This window comes from Neoarius graeffei, chromosome 27, assembly GCF_027579695.1.
Source record: "Neoarius graeffei isolate fNeoGra1 chromosome 27, fNeoGra1.pri, whole genome shotgun sequence".
NCBI lineage: Eukaryota > Metazoa > Chordata > Actinopteri > Siluriformes > Ariidae > Neoarius > Neoarius graeffei.
The window spans coordinates 22,298,886-22,316,999 of record NC_083595.1 but is presented as its reverse complement, the minus strand read 5'-3'; the positions used below and the strand labels follow the sequence as shown (position 1 = coordinate 22,316,999).

Genomic DNA, 18,114 nt, shown 5'->3' with positions numbered 1-18,114 from the left:
ACCCACATTTTAATTATAATAAAGCGGCTAGAGATAATGAGATGGGAGATGAGATATTAGTTATTTCCTCACTTTGTAGTTGTGTGTACTTTTGCCTCCTGTTCCCTCTCAAGTATTCAGTTGGTAATTAGATCCATACATTTCTGATCTGATCAGCTGTTGACGATCTCTTTCTTTTTGATTCTTTCTCTGTGTGCACAGGAAGGCTATAGCTAAGTCAGGGCTCCAGCACCTGCCGTCTCAGCCCAGCAGTTCACTACTGGCCAAGTGTGACTCGGACAGAGAGATCCGCAGCACTGTGGACTGGAGTGTGAGTTCACACACACATAGCCCCATGTCATAACAAACAATGAGGTGGACTCTTGCTACTACACCCAGTGTTGCCTCTTGTTACCAGAACACCAACAACAGGCTACATCAGAGCCGGCCAGGTTTGGCCCACGCTCCCTTTTTTTCCCCGCCAGAGCATTTGACAAGCTCAGACTTGTTCTCCTATTATTTTGCCCTTTTATTTTTGTGCTGTAAAATCCTAACCATAATAACTAGGAAATGTAAATTTTGTGCAGAGTTTTACAGAAATATACAGCACAGTGCTCTTAAGGGTCCCTATTAAATTATGTATGTCAGGGCTTTTCAAAGTGTGGGGCGCGCCTCCCCTGGGGGGTGCCAGAGTTCTTCGGGGGGGGGCGCGCAACGTGAGGAAACATAAACCAGAATAAGTTACTATTGCGGACATTTAGCGAACTTCAGCTAGCCTTTGCCAGAGACAAAATGGATTGATTTTTAGTACCTAAAGCTACAGTGAGTGAGGAGACAGAGTCTGGGCCAAGCAAAAAACCAGACCCTCCAGGATTTCGCAATGTTGTGATTTGCAAATTCAACCAATCCCTGCGAATTCAGGGCGGTGTTGCAATTATATCCAATCACCGCAACCTTCCCGCAAATTTGACCAATCGTTGGCGTCGTCTTGAGGTGACGTCGACAAACTACCTTCCGCCTTACTTCTGTGTATACGTTCAAGTGAAGCAGCATGCGCACAGTGTTGCCAGATTGGGCGGTTTTAAGTGCATTTTGGCGGGTTTTGAACATATTTTGGACTGGAAAACGTCAGCAGTATCTGGCAACACTGCATGTGCGAGACAATGTTTATATAGGCTTAAATTCTGTTACTGAAAGTGTGTTATGTTTACAGTGAAGGACTGTATGCACTTTACATTATTTTTTTACTTAATACAAGAAATCAATGGATGCCAACATTTTTGCCAAAATGGTATTTTATTTTCCATTGTTTAGGCAGCTTCAGCATCATACTGTGAGATTCCGTTCAAATTGTTTTTTTTTTTCTTCTATGAAGCCTGAGCCATGTATTTTATTAGTTTATAATTATTGTTTAATTTAGTCTTCAGGAGAGACTGCCTGCACACAGTACTAGTATTAATAGTTTTTTTTCTTACATGAAAGCTGAGGCATTTATATTATATTTTAAGGTAACTTCATGTTGTGCTGTGAGGTTCTATGCACTTTAACTTTTGAACCAACAGGTGCATTTGGATAAGTAAAGCCTATTTTTCTGCATTTTTGTAGTCCTGGTAATCTTTTATATTGGTAAAGTTGTTTATAGGACCATTTCTCAGTGTCTTTGTTTTTTTTTAATCAATAGTTTTTCGGTAATAACTTAATATTTAACATATCACTCAATTTTAATCACAAAAAGAGAAAATCACAACAATTTCTCGCAACTTTCACTTCCTCCCACAATGTCATCGCAACAGAAACCTAAAAAACACCGCAACTTTCATCGCAATTTTTGGAAAAACCCCCGCAACATCAGACATTTTAGCCTGCAACAATCACAAAAAAGGCCCGCGAAATCCTGGGGGGACTGAAAAAAGAAGGAAGTATGACCACGATTATTTAAAGTTTGGATTTTCATGGACTGGATCTGAAGATGCTCCACTAACACAGTGTGTTGTCTGCCAAGAGGTGCTAGCTAACGATGCTATGAGATGTTTAAAATGTGTAAAACAAGATGTTTTAAAAAGAAAAGCACAGATGTTTAAAATGTGTAAAAAAAAAAGATGTTTTAAAAAGCACATATGTTTAAAATGTGTAAAAGAAAAAAAATGTGTACAACAACCATTTTTTTTAAATACGAATGGAACATTAAGTATAGCAACAACAAAAATTGTGTGTGTGTGGGGGGGGGGGCGCGCTGTTGTTTATTTGCTCTCTGAGGGGGGGCTGACTCTCCCACACTTTGAAAACCCCTGATGTATGTCTTGTCTACAAAGAATTACGGTATTCTCTCTCCTGTTCTCTCCCCTCTGTTTTTATTTTAATATTTTTCCAATATAATTTTTACACAACAACAGAAGGGAGTGATAATTGTAAAATATTGCTCATCTGAAGTATAGAGAGTATCAAGTATATATTTTATTATAGTTCAAGCAGATTAAATAATAATATTTTGAAATTTTATTTTAGATTTTGAATTAATTTCCGATACATTATAATGCATATTACTGTAATGTAATTTCACATACACTCTTAGAAAGGATGTTAAAACTGATACAAACTCTGTTAAATTTTTACACATCACTGGATGAGTTGTGGGACTTTTTTGGAGTTCTGAGAGTTTTTGGATTAAGCTAGCCATGGCTATATGATGTACATCTTAGTTTTCTGTACAGCAAAGTTAGATAGTTAGCAAGAAGGAGAAAAAAATATTCCTGCCTCATGATGCTGAATAAGTAGAACTTGTAGTTCTAGCCAGGCTCTTTAATAATACCTATTATTATTATTATTATTATTATTATTAACTAAATCCTATTAAAAATGGCCCACAACTACATAAAATATCTCAAGTTAAATTTCCATCTTGCAAGCTGAGCAATAATGCTTAGAAAAGAAAAAAAGACAAACAATCTCTCTGCTGTATTTATGCCATGTAAATTAGCTGCCTGTGTCATTTTGACATTAAAGTAAGCAAATTTGTCTAAATGTCTGCAATTATTATAGAGTAAAATACATGGTCTAACAGTTCTGTTATAAACCAATCTATTATTATAACAGCAGCAGCAGATGTCTATAACACCTTTATGCTGGGGCAATGAGGAACTGAGAAACAGGCATGACAGTTCAAGGTGCACTTTATTATTTTTAAACTTTCACTTTTCAGTGACTTCTAACACACACACCACACGCATTGGGGAACGCAGCTCTCTCTCTCTCTCTCTCATGTTACTGGACATTTGCGAGACGCACATTAATTAACAGCCAGTAATCAGACACAGGTGTAACTCATCATGTCACCTGCTGGTTCAACCTGACTTCTTGCCATTCACAGCCGATGCTTGACTGTGCCCTCGCTGCTGCAAAGTCATTTTTGCATGTAAATATTCATTAAGAAACTATTTCAAGTACAACTTAAAATTTTGCTCTCGCTGTCACTGGCGTCAATCCTCTCCCCATCAAAATGGAGGATTCAATGTTGTACAACTCCCATGATGCTTATTGCACACCCCGGTCAAAGTCACTGGAAGTTAGCATTACCCGGTGACACCATGCACGAGACACACACTTGCCAATCAAAACCAATTAAGTACTGCTGTAACTGCAATATATACCAGCCTTTATCTGCTTCAAGAGCAAATCGAATATCTCTTGTTAAAAACAAGTAGCAAGCTAATGTTATTCAAGGTGAAGATAGAGAGAGCTAGTGTTAATGTAACTTGAGTAACCCCATTAATTAAAATTCCCCCACTGAAATCCATCACCTGAGTTAATATCATTTCACTGATTTCCAGGGTTTCGTAAGCAGGACCTTCAATCTTATCCTCAAAGGGCCACTGTGAGTGCTAAGTACAGTGGTGTTTGAAAGTTTGCGAACCCTTTAGAATTTTCTATATTTCTGCATAAATATGACCTAAAACATCATCAGATTTTCATGCAATTCCTAAAAGTAGATAAAGAGAACCCAGTTAAACAAATGAGACAAAAATATTATACTTGGTCATTTATTTATTGAGGAAAATGATCCAATATTACATATCTGTGAGTGGAAAAAGTATGTGAACCGCTAGGATTAGCAGTTAATTTGAAGGTGAAATTAGAGTCAGGTGTTTTCAATCAATGAGATGACAATCAGGTGTGAGTGGGCACCCTGTTTTATTCAAAGAACAGGGATCTATCAAAGCCCGGTCTTCACAACACATGTTTGTGAAAGTGTATCATGGCACAAACGAAGGAGATTTCTGAGGACCTCAGAAAAAGTGTTGTTGATGCTCATCAGGCTGGAAAAGGTTACAAAACAATCTCTAAAGAGCTTGGACTCTGCCAATCCACCGTCAGACAGAGTGTTGTACAAATGGAAGAAATTCAAGACCATTGTTACCCTCCCCAGGAGTGGTCGACCAACAAAGATCACTCCAAGAGCAAAGTGTGTAATAGTCAGCATGGATTAAAGTTTTCCGTCGCTACGACGGATTTCCCTCAACTGGGAGTGCTAAAGATCAATAATGAGAGTGATGCAGATCCGAGGAAAAAAGGGGGGTAGGCCCATAGGTCTGACACCGATGTGATTTAGAACTTCACCAAGCTGCTGTGATTGCCTGTTGTTGAACCCTTTCTTGTGCTATGTTTGAGTATATGTAAAGGAATAAGTTGTTGTGCTAGATAGGCCTAAATAAATAAATACAGCCTATGCTACTGTCTAGTCCCGGGGAGGCTCGGTGTAGGCAGCGAGCCGCGGTGCTCGGCTTGAGTTTCGTTTCTATCGGCGGCTCCAGCCTGACTTTGGACGCTCGTAACTCGGCCAGGGGAGGTCCCAGCCTCTCCAAACTTGGCAGCCAGTGACCTCTGCCCTCTCCCCAATGAACCAGCGCTGCCAGGGCGGGCCAGCCCCGCGCCTCGGGACACGATTCACCCCGAGGCGAGCCGCGGCGCTCCGCATCAGTTTCCTTTTAACGGCGGCTCCACTGATGAAACAATTTGGCTGTCCTACTACTAATACTAGGCCTATTGTAGTATTAATAATAATAATGATATTTGCCTATTGAAAGGTGATCAGGTGAAAAATCTAAACAGCCCTGTTGAAGCTGCAGCAAGATCTATGCTATTAAGCCTTTTGTAGGTTAAACAGGCTTCGGCAGACAACATTCTGGAAAGGCTGTGCTTTTCTTTGGTTTGATTAGCCTATGATTTAATCTTTAAACATTATGGTTTCAGCAGTTCGCTTAAACATTGGAGGCTGCAGAGTCGGGCTGCAAGATTTCCCGACACTTGTTTAAGATGCCAAACTTCATAGTAAGGAGAAAATAATTCCACAGTATTTAGTGCCTCGTCAGTCTCAAAAATTAATAGTGAGGGAGCAACGCGAATTAAGTCCCAAAAAAACATCTCGTAGGCCTATATTTTACATTTTCAAAAAAGTCCGGAATTGGATGTCGGTCAGTGGAGTGTAACGAAGTGTCTCATTCACTAAGCGCAAAAGGTCGGAAAACAGTGGAGAAAACAGTTATTGCTTAAATAGGCTACTAATGGTTTACATTAGTAATTGAATGTATGTGACAAATAAATTCATTGATTAAATAGATAAAGAAGCGAATACTCCAAAGCTCAAAACTCAGGAAAGTGGCTACGGTGTCGCAAGTGCACAAGAACAGTTATTTGAAAATTAACCTGATGAATTTGCACGTGCGATTTCATGAAAAACCGGGACAATTGGCATTCGGTGAAAGATTCACACCTATATTATTATATTCACGCACGCCCTCTCGCCCACTATTGCTTCGTTTTCCCTATTTACACGAGTGTCTGAAGATGGAGTTTTCAGAAATCTCCACTCTGCCCCGAGTTTGCGAAAGTAGCTGTTTTCAGTGACTGAAACCTCCGTATAGGTGTGAATGAGAGGTGCAACCGAATAAATAAATATGCGTCTTTTTTATCCGGCTACATGTAGGCTATCACTGCGCAAAGCCTCTAATGTTGAAATGGTAGTAATATTTGTTAAAATAATAGTAGGCTAATTTCCACATTAATTGGTAAAATGGCCCAAGGGATGTGATGGGGGGATGGCCGTTTTATAAGGGGGATGATTTGAGATTTTTATTTCAGAAGGGGGATGCCATCCCCCCACATCCCCCCCTCAACTCGAGTACTGCGTATAAGGCCATATTTCACCTGACATAGGCCCTTCGATTTCCATCACTAGAGCGCGTCAAATTACTTTCGGTTTTGCCAGCATGGACGCGCTTCTTTTAAATGAAGGCACAGATGTGTCAGACATCGACAAAACGGTAAGAATAAGTGGAGATGGGCTTGGCGAAATGAAATGGGCGATAATGGCAAGCTCCTGCTGCTGTGCCAAGGAAAAAGAAACAAAAACAGGCATCAGGTGTTGCCAAACTAGATGCCTTTGGCTTCACTGCGAAGAAGCAGAAAAAGTGAACTTTCACTTTTCTTGTTTCCTGGCTTTATTTCAACAGATTTTCCTATTTTTCTTTCTGTTCCACTCTTCTGAAAGCATGGTTCAAGTTCGACTGCACTTGCACTTTTCTCTGAACCACTGTTGTGCATTACTAAAGTATTGTTGAAATAAATTTGCACTTTGCGCTGAAAACTTGATGTTTCATCATGAATAGCCAGTAATGACAATGGTAAAGTCTTGCCTTAGCTTTAGTCATTTGTTAAAATTATGCAAATGTACTATAAGTAGGGGCCTAGGGGACAATGGACAACACGGTGTTTAAAATTTGACGCATCGCTGACATGGTAGGGGCCAATGACATGGAGCTTTTTTTTTCAGTCAGATGATTTTTTTTTTTTTTTGCTTTAATCCATGAGTCAGAGAGGTCACAAAGGACCTCGGGGTAACTTCTAAGCAACTGAAGGCCTCTTTCACATTGGCTAATGTTAATATTCATGAGTCCACTATCAGGAGAACACTGAACAACAATGGTTGCCACTGCTCTCCAAAAAGAACATTGCTGTTCATCTGCAGTTTGCTAAAGATCATGTGGACAAGCCAGAAGGCTCTTGGAAAAATATTTTATGGACGGATGAGACCAAAATAGAACTTTTTGGTTTAAATGAGAAGTGTTATGTTTGGCAAAAGGAAAACACTGCATTCCAGCATAAGACCCTTATCCCATCTGTGAAACATGGTGGTGGTAGTATCATGGTTTGGGTCTGTTTTGCTGCATCTGGGCCAGGACAGCTTGCCATCATTGATGGAACAATGAATTCTGAATTATACCAGTGAATTCTAAAGGAAAATGTCAGGACATCTGTCCATGAACTGAATCTCAAGAGAAGGTGGGTCATGCAGCAAGACAACGACCCTAAGCACACAAGTCGTTCTACCAAAGAATGATTAAAGAAGAATAAAGTTAATGTTTTGGAAGGACCAAGTCAAATTCCTGACCTTAATCCAATCGAAATGTTGTGGAAGGACCTGAAGCGAGCAGTTCATGTGAGGAAACCCACCAACATCCCAGAGTTGAAGCTGTTCTGTATGGGGGAATGGGCTAAAATTCCTCCAAGCCGGTGTACAGGACTGATCAACAGTTACCGGAAACATTTAGTTGCAGTTATTGCTGCACAAGGGGGTCACACCAGATACTGAAAGCAAAGGTTCACATACTTTTGCCAGTCACAGATATGTAATACTGGATCATTTTCCTCAATAAATAAATGACTAAGTATAATATTGTTGTCTCATTTGTTTAACTGGGTTCTCTTTATCTACTTTTAGGACTTGTGTGAAAATCTGATGATGTTTTAGGTCATATTTATGCAGAAATATAGAAAATTCTAAAGGGTTCACAAACTTTCAAGTGCCATTGTAAGTACTGACTAGCTTCTAAATGGCTGGCATTAGCCATTTTTTGGTGTTTACATCGTCTCTGAGAAATGGAGAGGATGTTCAGAGGCGTTTTAATGACTATCAAGTCGCAATGGTTTTTTTAAATTAATTTTTTATTTTAAATTGTTTCATTATAATTTTTTTAGTGATTCACATTATGAAGTGATATCATATTTTATTCTGTCCACATTCATTGGATATGAGCAGTCGTATACTCTGACTGGCTAACACGTCACATCAGTTACATTTGTAAAAATATTATCAATCAATGTTGCAGCATCTTTGGTTATTCTGCTAGGATTTACAATTAACGGATGGAAACTCAAACTAAACATAATATTAACAAACTCTGCAGTTTTCATGTGATCATTAGATTTCAATAAATCAATGTTGAAGTCACCACAAACCAAAATAGTCTTATCATTGTTTTTCATATAATTCAGGCATTTTCTTTTGGAATTGATCAATACATGACCCCAGTGTTCTAGAAATACAACTAATTAATATGTTTTTGGATCTTTCAACCTCAATTTCAATGGTTATACATTCCATCAAATTATCAATAACAATGGTCATATCCCCAATAACTTTACATTTAAAAGCAGACATCACAACACCCCCTCCCCTTTTATTGCCCCTGTTTTGCCAAAACATTTCATAACCCTCTAATCCTTCCTGTAGATCTTTTTCATCACTCAACCAAGACTATTTTGGTTTGTGGTGACTTCAACATTGATTTATTGAAATCTAATGATCACATGAAAACTGCAGAGTTTGTTAATATTATGTTTAGTTTGAGTTTCCATCCGTTAATTGTAAATCCTAGCAGAATAACCAAAGATGCTGCAACATTGATTGATAATATTTTTACAAATGTAACTGATGTGAAAATAGTTAGTGGATTATTAGTGACTGATGTAAGTGATCATTTGCCTGTTTTTGCTGTTAGAAATGAAGAAAAAGTTAAAAGTAGGAACAAATACACAGACTAGTAATTTAGTTAGAATTAAATCACTAGAGGCAAGTATGGCACTCAGGGCAGACCTTATAAATCATGATTGGCAGGAAGTTTATGTAGATGATATTAATCAATCATATGATGCATTTTAGATATATTTTTGTTATTTTATGACCACTATTGCCCATTGAAAGAACATAGACAAAATCCAAAAAAGAAGGGAAAACCATGGTTTATAGAAGGGTTGGAAAAAGCTTATAAAAAAATAGGCTTTACAGGGAATTTATCACACATAGAACAAAGGATAAGGAAGACAAGTAAAAAAATATAAAAACAAATTCACATCTATTATGAGACTATGCAAAAAAGATTATGATGATCAGTTGCTGCCAAAACATAAAAATAACATTAAGGGTATGATAAAAATGATTTTCCAACATATTTTGTAAATAATGATAATTCAATTAATGAAAATACTGAGGAAATTGCTTATGAGTTTAATGATTTTTTTTTGTTAATGTAGGTCCAAATTTAGCAAGGGAAATTAGTGATGTAGACCTTAATTATGATTTTGCATTCAACAGTAATAATTCAATGTTCCTTGGCAGAGTTTGTGAGAGTGATGTATTAGAAGTGGTCCGAAAGTGTAAGAGTAAAAAATCTACAGATGATAATACTATTGATATGTCAGTTGTAAAGGAAGTAATGGACTGTCCTTAAATCATTTACTTGTATATGTAATTGAATCCTGTCAAACAGGTATTTTTCCTGATATGATGAAAATGGCTAAGGTGGTCCCAATCTATAAAAATGGTGATAAACATATTGTATCAAATTATAGACCTGTCTTTACTACCTCAGTTTTCAGAAATACTCGAAAAATTGTTTGTAAATAGACTGGATGATTTTATGGAGAAATATGAGCTATTGAGTGACCATCAATATGGGTTTAGGAGCAACCGAGCAACATCCTTAGCAGTGATGGAATTTGTAGAAAATATAGGTACAGCTATAGATAAGAAACAATATGCTGTAGGTGTTTTTGTTGATTTACATAAAGCGTTTGACACAATCATTCCTCACTTCTGCAAAAATTGGAACGTTATGGCATTAGAGGTGTTACACTAAATTGGATAAGAAGTTATTTAAATAATAGGTTTCAGTATGTTAAAATTAATAATACTGTGTCACATCTTAGAAAAGTAACTTGTGGTGTTCCACAAGGTTTGGTATTGGGACCCAAGTTATTTATGCTATATTTGAATGATATTTGTACAGTATTTAATAAGTTGAAATTTATTGCATTTGCGGATGATACAAATTTATTTTGTTTCGGACCACATATTAAAGAATTGTTGACAACAGTAGAAAAGGAGTTGATCAGGTTAAAAGAATGGTTTGATATCAATAAGTTAGCATTAAATGAAAATAAAGCAAAATTTGTGGTGTTTGGTGGGGTTAGGGCAAATTGTGAACTTCAGTTAATCCTAAATGGAGTCGAAATTGAAAGAGTATATGAAACTAAATTCTTGGGAGTAATTTTAGATCATAAATTCAATTGGAAGCCATATACAGTATAGAATATATAAAACAGAAACTATCTAAAACTATTGGTATTATTTACAAAACAAGCGATTTTTTTTTTAACTAGAAATGTCTGCGTATATTGTATTTCTCACTTACAATGCCATATATGTCATATTGTGTTAAGGTTTGGAGAAATACATATAGAACATATATAGACCCTATAATTAAACTCCAGAAAAGGGTTATCAGAATAATAAATAAAGCTTCTTATCATGAAACCACTAATAAACTATTTATAGAGTCTTGTACCTTAAAATTCTTAGATATTGTATACTTAAAAACATTAGAAGTATTATTTCGAGTAAAGAATAAAAGTCTTCCCACCTGTTTTCAATTTTTTTTTAAATTAAGAGAAAAAAATTATAATTTAAGAGGGTTGGGTGTCTTTGAATGAGGTAATGTGAGAACTAATGCTAAATATAGACGTTTCATTTTTGGGAGTTATATTGTGGAATGGACTTGGTGATGATTTGAAATTATGTAGATTGCTGTTGAGTTTTAAAAAAACATTGAAAGGTAAAATAATTAAGGATTACAATGTAAAATGATTGATGTGAAATGATTAAGAAGAATAATTTAGAGTAATTTTTATGGGTTTTTTTTCCCCTTGTATTACTGATATTCTGGGTTATTTTATGGGTTGTACAGGATAGGCAAAAATAAGCCTTGGCTTCAGCCTATTCCTTTTCCGGTTACAGAGTTTATTAAATTTTTTTGTGAGAAAATGCTTAGTACAAGCATGTATAATAATTTTTTGTCAGTTGAGTGCACAAACTGTAAGTTTTGTACTGTAGATTGTAACCGAAATAAACCATTCACTCATCATCATCAAAAAAAAAAAAAAAGCTCATGCATTAAAAAAAAACTGGTACTGAGTTTCAGTATCAAATACAAATTTGCACATTGGCAAGAAAGGATCCTATGTCCATAGAACAACAAAATCAAAGCAGCAGTCTTCAACATTCTGCATAAATCAAAGAAGAAACATGTACTTGCCCGAGATTCTCTTTGCAAATGTCCTGCTATGATCACAAGAATCCAATATCCAAGAGTAGCAGCAGTGCAGATTATATTGTGTAGAGCAGATTAGTCTACACGTTGTATTGAATATTGGGAACAAATTCACAGGTTGTGTTAATTTTAAAATTAAACTGTGTTAAAAAAAAAAGCTGAATTCTTCCAACACAATTTAATATTGAGACAAAATGTGTAAACTAGAGTGCTACATATGATTTTGTATAAAATTTTTTTCTACATATTCTTTCGAAGAGGCTGACTTCTGGCAAGCAGCAACAACAACAATAATAATAATAATAATAATTGAAAAATTATTTTGGCCAAAATTGGGTTTCTTGCCTATAAAGTATTTTGATGGCTCTACTTTCAGAATACATCTCATTTCATCTCATCTCATTATCTCTAGCTGCTTTATCCTGTTACAGGGTCGCAGGCAAGCTGGAGCCTATCCCAGCTGACTACGGGTGAAAGGCAGGGTACACCCTGGACAAGTCGCCAGGTTATCACAGGGCTGACACATAGACACAGACAACCATTCAACCCACATTCACACCTATGGTCAATTTAGAGTCACCAGTTAACCTAACCTGCATGTCTTTGGACTGTGGGGGAAACTGGAGCACCCGGAGGAAACCCACGGGGAGAACATGCAAACTCCACACAAAAAGGCCCTTGCCGGCCACAGGGCTCGAACCCGGACCTTCTTGCTGTGAGGCGACAGCGCTAACCACTATACCACCGTGACGCCCTTTCAGAATACATAAAAGGGCTATTTCACAATCAGGGTATTGTTCAGTTTCACAATAGTCCAAAAATTAGACTTCAGACTTTTGTGTTTCTCTGCTGCCAAAAATGACCTTTTGAGCTGGAAATGAACTGCACAGGATTTCAGAGCTACAGGTCATATACTGGGTATGTTACATATTACTTGTGGTAAGAAGACAACACACAGTGTATTTCTAAAATTGACCCACTTTCTTATAGTCCACAAGAGTAAGGGATACAAAGTGAAAAACTCTTGAAATGTATGTGATGTTAAGTATAAATTTTCAAGTACTGTGCAGCGATGTGTGTACATGGTGGTAACTGTAATAACTGAAGTGGTGAGAATCCTTGTGGTTTTTCTGGAGAGGACACTTTTTTTTTTGACAGACTCCCATTTCAACCAAATGTGAAGCCCCACTGCAAATGTGTGTCTCACATCTGTTTCAAGTTTTGTTTTTTTACTGTGCAACAACAAAGTATTCTGCTTCAAAAGAGACACATATTTTCTTAAAAAATCATTTTCAACCTTAATTATATAGTGAATGTTTTCCAGAGAGGACATTTTTGACAGACAAAAGATACTGTCAGATGTACTTAGTTCACAACACAATGTTATTTGCACTTAAATATATTTCTACTGTGAATGAAAATACTGTATACGTCCCAAAGGAAAACCTAGTTAGTGCTAAAACATGCAATTTTGAATTTAACACTTTGGGGTTGAGAGCTTTACCGGTGAAGCTTCAAGTTTTTATCATACAAGCATGATAAACATATTGACAGAAACTTAATACTTAACATTTTCCTATGTGCCCACTGCCAAATAATAATGTACATTTTAAATGACCTAAATTAAATGAAACATAAAACTTGTCACCTTACTCAGTCACACCGGAGTCGGAGCACTGAGCGTCCACTTATGCATTCATAAAAGACTATTCACATGGTAACGGCATGATAATCACTTTCACTCTTTTGGTTTCGATTGGTTTCTCTTTCATAGTGGGAATTACCACCGTAAACAGGATAAAATCTGTCAGTCAAAGTTTAGGCTATTTGGAGGTAAAACTTGTTGCGAGATGGCATGTAGATTTTATGTGTTTTGGATGATTCAGGACAGCAATTAAATTCATGATTTAGGACAGTGATTCAATTCAATCTGGAGAACTGCAACACTGATGATGAGCGGTACCTTTTTTACTTTGACCCGATCCGGCCGAAGATCAGCTCAAGTAAGTGTAAATATTTCTTCTGTTTCTGATGAGCAAATTGGTTGATATGCGTGCACTGTAGTGCACACACAGGAAAAATGACTCAGCAATTTTTCCAGAGGTAAAAGTGTTTTCCTCAAAAATAGTTAATTTTGCTCTGCTTTGAGTGTAGAGAGTAAAATTTGGAGTTGGAATGGGAGCAAAATTACAGAGTAATTATGTAACAGAATAACAGAGTTGGTTGTGGCTCTGAACTGAGTAAAATAGTGTGAGTTAATTTCAAGATACTGAAAAGAGTCAAATACCAAAATAAAGTCAAAAACCAGAAAAATGAAGATGTTGCAAAAAGCAGTTTTAGAACTGTGTTGGAATGTGTGAAAAAGATTACATTACCTATTGTGATGAACTGTTTTGATCACTTGACCTGATTGGATTAAGAGTGGGCAATGGGAGGGGTTTCCACTCTTCTCATTGAATAGAATGGAATTTTTTACTCTTCTCATTGAATACCCCTCCCACTGCCAACCCTTTATCCCAAAACAATAGGACATACTTTTTTTGATGGTCAGTTAATTGTCCAAATCAATGTAGCAGATTTAAGTTTTTGTGCTTGATACATTCCTAAGACTGAACAGAATTGCCTCAAGTGACCAAAACGGTTCGTCACAGTGGGTAAGGTCATGTTTTGTTTTGGGTTTTTTCCCCCACACACATTCCAAGACAGTTCTAAAACTGCTTTTAACATTCATTCATTCATTCATTCATGGCGGCCTCAGCCGAGCCGCACGCCTGGAGGCCCAGTCATCCCAATCCACCATGCATGATGCTAGTTCTAGTGCATCGAGGGCACCCACATCCCTCTTAAGGGTGTCAATAAAGGTTGTTGGGGGGCGCCATCGGGACCGGTGACCATGATGTGGCTCCCACAGGATTAAGGGAGAGGCTGTTAGGTCCCTACTCCTGAAGCAATGGCCAGCAAGCCCAAGCCTCCGCCATGCGATCTTGTCGGTTAGTCTTGGGAGGGGACCATAGACCTCGCAGTTTGGCGTGTGGCTCTGCCAACTGATGTTAAGTGCACTTCTGAGCATCCGAGTGTAGCATCCATCGAGTGACTTTGCTGCCGTCGCTGTCAGCGTCCAACACTCCAACCCATAGAGAAGAACAGATTCCACTGTTGCCACAAAGAGCCTGCGTTTAAGCCCGTCAGATATGTGGGACTTCCAGACTTTCGACATTGAGTTGAGTGCCTGCCAGGCGAGGGCCTTGCGAATCTTGATATCACAGTCACTAGAATTGACCCACGATCCCAAGTATTTAAAGTCGTCAACCACTTCGAGTGGTTTCCCATTGTTGGTAGTGAGGGAGGCTTGAGAAGGTAGGTTGCATGACATCAGTTTGGTCTTCCTGTCGTTAAGGGCCAGGCCAATTCGGCTGCATTCTTTCTCAACGCTTTCTAGTAGCTCCTGGGCTTGGACTGGGTTATTTGATAACAGTGCGATATCATCCGCGAAGTCCAAGTCGGTTATGCTGAGGCCTGGGTTTCTACTGGAATGCCTAGGATTGATGGTGAATCCAAGCTCAGACTCCCTGCCTCTGGTGGCCTTACGGAGGGCGTAATCTAATACTATAGCGAACAGGAAGGGGGCTAGGGTATCTCCTTGAAGTACCCCAGCAGAGATGTCAAACTCCTCCGTATCACCGTCTGGAGTCACAACCTTTGCTCGTGTGTTCTTATATGTCAGCTCTATCGCCCTGAGAAGTCTTGGTGGAATTCCGTATGCCCTGAGGATCTCTATCATCTTCCCCCTATGGGTGGAGTCAAAGGCTTTTTTGAAGTCCTGCTTTTTACAACATCTTCATTTATCTGTTATTCTTTTTAAAAGTACAATCATGACATATATTACATAGATATTATTGTAGCTGAACTTGTACTGAATACAAAAAAAGTGATGACTTTTTGAAAATACTGCTTAGATTTCTTTAAATTGACAACAAAATCAGAGCATGCCAAAATCATTAGAGTGCCAGAAAATACCCTCAGACCCCAGAGGGTCAACCAGTAAAATCTAAGTGTAATAATTAAAGCGTTTGTAATGCTTTAAAATGAATATAATTAGTAAAGACCAAAATGAATTAATAAAGCAGGGGGAAAATATCAATTATTTGTTATTTTATTATCAAGCACAAAGCTATCAATGAATCACGCTGTCCAGATCCCGAATAAAGGCAGCCTTGCCCCAGGGCTAATCTCACATGACGTCACATGTGGAATCCTTGTTATCTGGGTCATTTCCGTTCATCTGACTCCATGCTTGTTTACTCACTGAAATTGGATATTGTTGATGGAATCTTACAAAAATAACAATGGGAAAGGGTTGCATTGTGTTTGGAGGTTCAAATTCATATACAACAGGACATTCAGTTCACAAATTTCCGAGAAATGACACTAATCTAAAGCAATAGTGGGTGAGTCAAGTGGGAATTTGTGAGCAGCATTTCAACAAGAACTGCTATGAAGGACAGGTGTTCTTGTTGGAACGGGGGGAGTGGAGTGGAGTATCTTCAACATGATGGAACAACGTTAGAATATGCCCTCAGGGCAGTGCTAGTTCTTCTCCTCTCATGTTGGACTGAGGGCAGACTGGATGCTACAGTGACTCTCACTAGTACTTCTTGAGGTGTGAAGTGGTATTATCCGACAGGACAGTCTAGGCCGGACTCATTAGCATGCTAACTATAGTAGATATCTCTACAACACAATAGACAGTTTCTTTTAACATAACTGTTATTTCTTTACCTTCTATTGATAATTTCAGTTACTTTTTGAATATTTTAAAATTAAAACTAGATAGAGACTGTGACTAAAGTCACAGTAATTTGTGCTAGTTGTTACAATCCAGGATGTCTGGTCACCATACCCTATAGATCCGGAATGGTAAGAGATAGAAAATGATGCTTAGTGAGGAAAAGTTGTGCCCTGCCACCCTGAACAAAATAAAACAAACAAACAAAAAAAAAAAACGATTGAAAAAATAATGAAACTTGAGTTATAAGCGATTGGGGGGGGATCCCATTTTTCAGGGATCATCCCAGATCAGTGATCCGGATCGGCACCAAAAGTCAGAGCAACGTAATTTAGCCTAGAGGTATTCTGCATGTGAAATTTGGTGATGATTGCTTGAAAACTAAGGGAGAAATGGCATCCTAAATAACATTAGGATAATAAAAATAAAGTAGAAAGATCCTGAGTGAGAGTAACAATTTGTGCCAGCGCTGCTTGTGTGTGTGTGGGGTGCTATATGTATATCCTTAGAAGAGTGGTTTCTGACCTGGGTCATTTAACTAGGTCTCTAATATGTACAGTGTATCTAGTATATCTTTCATTTATTCATTCATTCATTCATTTATTTTTTCTTTATTCTTTATCTGTTGTGGGTCACAGGTGAGCTGGAGTCAATCCCACCTGAAATTGGACAAGAGGCATGAGGGCAGTCTATCGCAGGGCTAACATAGAGAAACAGCCATCCTCACTCACATTCACACCTATGGGCACTTTAGAGTAGTCAGTTGACAGTTCGAACCCAGAATCTTCTTGTTGTGAGGTGACAGTGCACCACTGTGCCACCTGAAGTTACATTTTTATAGGTTTTTAAATTGATGTATTTGCTTAATCAGCGTTGCTCTACTTTTACCTCAACACCAGCAGATGATCTGCCATCATGTTATTGAAAATTGCTTTACACTCGACCAAATGTATCCAGCTCTTGAGTATGCAGGCAGCCTTGAGTCCAGTATAACTCATCACCTGCTCTAAAAAGTGCAAATAGCACAAGGCAAGCTGTAGAGGGTGCTGTGTAATGTAATGTCACTGTATTAATGTGTAGAAATTGTGTACGTGTTTGTGTGCAGGAGTCGGCACTGTATGGCGAGCACATCTGGTTCGAGACCAATGTATCTGGAGATTTCTGCTACGTCGGAGAACAGCACTGCTACGCCAAGACACTGGTGTGTGTGTGTGTGTGTGTGTGTGTGTGTGTGTGTGCGCGCGCGCGCGCACGTGTGTTTAGCAACTAACACCATTCTAATTGCATACCAGCTAATACAATGGGAGAAAAAGAGATGATGGTACAGAGGATGTGAAGAAGAAAAAGACCAGAACCTGGCAGACAGAGGATGGGGAACAGAACAGCATTTAGGGATGAAACATGAGAAGAATGAAGAAAGGAAGGGAGGATATTAACACTGGAGTTGCTAGGTTCTTACATGATAGTATACAGTTAGATTTCTCTTTCCTCTCTGTCCATAACCTACATGTAGCTCTCAGGCAGATGGTGGAAAAGAAGAGATAGTACTGCTGAGATGAGAAGTAACTCACTAGAGAACTAACTTGTGTGAAAATGCTACACTGTTAACTTGGTAGCATTAATACAGTAACTAACAAGTTAAAGGTCATAGCCAGTGGTCGGAGGTGAAACGTAGAAGATCAACTTTATTGTCTAGAAGAACGACCCAAAAAGCGAATTCAATTTTCCAAGTGTCTAATTTGCAACCTAAAATTGAATAAAACGGTTAAAATATACTGTTTTGCCCAATTTCCAAAGGTTTGTTTACATCTCACTTATGCGCACTTTCACCGCCAGGGGACAGTCGTCGTGACGTCATTTAAGCCAAACAGACTGGGAGCAGTTCTGTGTTTACTTGCGAACCGAGCA

At 38.1% G+C, this 18,114-nt stretch overlaps 1 protein-coding gene across 9 annotated transcripts in view; it reads left to right on the top strand.

Annotated features, from left to right (window-relative positions):
• Nucleotides 1–18,114, top strand: part of dgkza (diacylglycerol kinase, zeta a) — a 502,369-nt gene that overhangs the window by 299,576 nt on the left and 184,679 nt on the right. For all 9 annotated transcript variants that reach the window (XM_060911482.1, XM_060911485.1, XM_060911483.1 and 6 more), the window contains 2 exons: nt 202–310; nt 17,312–17,407. In XM_060911482.1, coding sequence (XP_060767465.1) covers nt 202–310; nt 17,312–17,407 — 205 coding nt within the window. The remainder of the gene's footprint in view (nt 1–201; nt 311–17,311; nt 17,408–18,114) is intronic.